Consider the following 4000-nt stretch of genomic DNA (forward strand, 5'->3'; position numbering starts at 1 on the left):
CACCCTGAGAGGCAGTGAGCTCCCTGTCACTGGAGGCAATCAAGTGGAGGTTACTCTAAGTCTCCCCTCCAATGCTGAGGGGGCATGGCAGCCCAAGTTCCTGGCTCTGAGCAGGTGCCCTGCCTGCAGGCTCTGGCAGCACGTCACCAGGGCCATCAGGGAGGGTGACCAGCACAAGGCCACACAGGAGAAGTTTTCACTGGAGGAGGCACAGCGGCAGCGGAACCGTGAGCGCCAGCAGAACCTCGCACCCTGGACACCCCAGCTATTCCACCTGGACCCCGCCACCCAGGAGTGGCGCTACCGATACGAGAAGTGAGTGCTGGCGGGCAGGGGCTTAGGGTCCCTGGGATGGGCTGGACCAGCAGACTGCCCAGCCCTGGGCCTGAGAAATTAGCAGGGGCCTCTGCCCCCCTGGAGGAGTGAGGAATGGGGCTGGGGTCATATCGGGGATCCCCTGGCAGGCCCTTCCTGTGGGCCCTGCACACTGGTGCAGGCACCGGTCACTCTCATGGGGCTCTGGCCACGGCCCACACACTGGGGGCTGAGCTGGGATGGTGTCCCCTTCCCCGGAGGGCCAGTGTCTTTGCCAACGGATGCCCTCTGAACCCTCCAGCCTCAGCCCCTGGGACCCCCTGAAGGACATCGCCCAGTTTGAGCAAGATGGGGTTCTGCACACCTTGCAGCGGGAGACCATGACCCACCACACCTGCTCTGTGGGCAGCCCAGGGCCCAGGCACCAGGTCAGCACTCCCAGGGACCGGCGGGGCTGTGTCTGCTCCAGCCCACGCCGGGGCAGAGTCACACCTCCTCTGTCACCTGAGCCCAGCAGCTTCCTCCTATTTGAGCCACCTCTCCTAGAGCTGACCTGGCACAAAGGCCCTGTTGTCCCCAAGGCCAGCAGCACCCCCAGGAGGTCCCCAGGGTGCAGCTGGAGCATGAGGCCAGCCGAGGGTGTGGTGGGTGTGGGTCGGACCCCGGCCGCAGTGGCTCCATTTCTGTCCAGGGACCTGGCCCAGACCTGCGGCTACGCAAGGCCAGCGACCAGCCCTCTGGCCACAGCCAAGTCACCGAGAGCAGCGGCTCCACGCCCGAGTCCTGCCCAGAACTTTCGGAGGAAGATGATGACAGTGACCTTGTTCCCGGTGAGCCCTTCTGGGCCGACCCCTCTGCAGGGTGGGAGGGCCAGAGAAGCCCCTTCCCCAGGTGGGCGAGTGGCCATGTCCCAGGAGGAAGCCCCTTCCCTGCCACACCCTCCCTGACCATCCTCCCAGGGGCCCCCCCAGGGGCCTCCCTGAGCCCAGGGGCAGGTGAGGGGTGTGGGAGGGGCAGGGACTCCCCAACCCTGAGCTCAGAGGGTGCAGTGTCCATCTGTCTGTGACCCTCGGGTTCCACACCTGCCTCTCTACCCATTGTCCTCATGGGCGGGAGTGTGTGTGTCTCCCCAGCTTTGTCCCCACCTCTGCAGTGGACAAGCCACTCTTGGCCATTTCTGTGGCCCAAAGCTTATGAGAGGCCAGCTGAGCCTGGGTCCCTCCTGATACATCCCGCATGCCTGCCCCTNTCTCCGCCCCAGTGCTCCTGTCACTGACTGTGGCTGTGACTCTCAGCCCAGAGATGGCTGTCCCCATGCTATGGGGGCTTGAACTCAGAGCAGGGGCTCAGGCTAGTTATAAAAAGTTCTTATAAAAGGTCCAGCCTGAAGACCCCTGCTTTAAAAGTAACTGAAATAAATGTTCCCACTTAGCAAGCTAAGAGACTCCTCAGGACCCGGCTGGGGCTTTTGTAGAATCTGAGGAGACAGGTTAAGTGAGCCACCCACAGTCACACGGCTGGACGTGCTGGGGAACCTTACACCTGTTGGGAGGCGGCTCAGACCCTGCGATTCAGGGGGTGGCCTCCCGGATGCCGAGGGCCCGTCCCCACCCACTGTGCATCTCTGCAGGGAACTCGCTGTCAGCTCTGCTGGACGGCAAGGCCACGCTCACCTTCCTGAACCGGGCAGAGGATTACACCCTCACGATGCCCTACGCCCACTGCAAAGGTGAGAGGCCGCGCGTTCCCCACCCCGAGGGCAGAGCCCGGCTGGCTCCCTCAGGGAGGGCGTCTGGGCACTGAGCACCCTGGTCCTTGCTTGTTTGACGATATCTTCTTTCCATCCTTACTCTTCAATGACTTTTTAGCTGGGCGTAGATCCTGGCAGATTGTTATCCTTCTCTCTTCTCTGAAACATTCTATCAGCTTCCGTTGTGGTTGGTGTCAATCCCCGGTCAGCCCATTTGTTACATAATCTGCTTTCCTCCCTGGCTGCCTGGAGGGATCTTCTCTTGTCTTTGGTGTTTTGTAACCACACTGTAGTACCTCAGGGTTTCGATTTCCTTTTATTTTTTTAATTAATGGAATTTATTTTTTTAGAGTGGTTATATCAGCGGTTCTCAACCTGTGGGTCGCGACCCCTTTGGGGGTCGAATGACCCTTTCGCAGGGGTTGCCTAAGACCATCGGAAAACAAAAAGATATTTACATTACGATTCATAAGAGTAGCAAAATTAGTTATAGATTAGCAACAAAGATAATTTTATCGTTGGGGGTCACCACAACATGGGGAACTGTATTAAGGGGTCGTGGCATTAGGAAGGTTGAGAACCGCTGGGTTATAGGTTCACAAAAAAACTAAGCAGAAAGTGTGGTTCCCATATGCCTCTCCCTCATCACATGTGATCCCGTTACAAGCATCTTGCTACATTTGTTACAATTGATGAATCAATATTGACACATTTTTATTAACTCAAGTCCCCAGTTTCATCAGGGTTCACGCTTCTTGTTTCTGTTCTATGGGTTTGGACAACTGTATAATGTTTCCACCCTTACAGTCACAGAACAGTTTCACTGTCCTTAAAATCTCTGATGGTTAGAGGTGAGTAGATTAAATCACTTATTTATCTCTCTCTTCTCACAACCCCTGATCTTTTTACTGTCTCCATAGTTTAGTGTTTTCCAGAATGTCCTAGAGTTGGAATCACACAGCTCAGTAGCCCTCTTTTACTAAGCAACGTGCACTGGAGGTTCCTCCAAGCATTTGTGTGGCTTCAGAGCTCTCGATTTGCTTTTTATTTTGGGGGCTTGAAGGTTTTTGTTTGCGTGACTTTTTTTTTTAACATTTTATTGAGGAATTGGGGGAGGGGAACAGTGTTGGGGGATTAGGAAGGGGGACCAGCCAAATTGTTATTCTTCAGTCTTCATTGTGGAGGGCACCAGTCCCCATCTGGCTGCCCGTCGGCAGCTCATGGCCTCTAAGCTCAAGGTGCCAAGTTCAGCCTTAGTTGCGGGTGGGCATAGCCCACCATTGAACAGGCAGTCTTGTTGTTAGGAGCACAGGGCCTCACCAGCTGAGCCATCCTGCCACCTGTTGGCAGCTCAGTGACAGCTCAGCTTGGGCACAGTGTCACTGGCCCATGTGGGAATCGAACCCACTACCCTGTTGTTCAGAGCTCACACTCTTAAGCCAACTCTTAACCAACTGAGCCACTTGGCCGGCCCTGTGAACTATTTTTTTAAATTTTATTTTAATGGGGAACAGTGTGCTTTTTCAGGACCCATCAGCTCCAAGTCAAGCAGTTGTTTCAATCTAGTTGTGGAGGGTGCAGCTCTGTGGCCCATGTGGGGATTGAACTGGCAGCCTTGGTGTTATGAGCACTGCGCTCTAACCAACTAAGCTAACTGGCTGCCCCTATTTGAACTTTTTTAATCCAAGGTTTCATGGCTTTGATCAAGTCTGGACATTTTTTTTTTTAGCTATTATTTTTAAAAGGCTGCTTCACCCCAATTTCTCTCTTTTCCTAGAACTCCCATGAGATATAAGTTAAACTGTCACATTCTATGCTCTGCATCTCATATATTATCTCTTTCTAGATCATTTCTGTGGGTCTACCTTCAACTCTGATTACTCCAATGTTTCCTCACCCACTGAGTTCAATTTTGATGTTTTGGGTTTTTCCCCC

The 4000-nt window shown here is 54.4% G+C and overlaps 1 protein-coding gene across 1 annotated transcript in view; it reads left to right on the forward strand.

Moving 5' to 3' along the window:
- The window catches only part of LOC109389285 (uncharacterized), a 94822-nt gene that overhangs the window by 45065 nt on the left and 45757 nt on the right, over positions 1 to 4000 (forward strand). The window contains 4 exon segments of the mRNA XM_019654668.1: positions 130 to 315; positions 617 to 743; positions 1007 to 1145; positions 1808 to 2044. Coding sequence (XP_019510213.1) covers positions 130 to 315; positions 617 to 743; positions 1007 to 1145; positions 1808 to 2044 — 689 coding nt within the window.

This window comes from Hipposideros armiger, unplaced genomic scaffold (assembly GCF_001890085.2).
Source record: "Hipposideros armiger isolate ML-2016 unplaced genomic scaffold, ASM189008v1 scaffold_228, whole genome shotgun sequence".
Classification (NCBI taxonomy): Eukaryota; Metazoa; Chordata; class Mammalia; order Chiroptera; family Hipposideridae; genus Hipposideros; species Hipposideros armiger.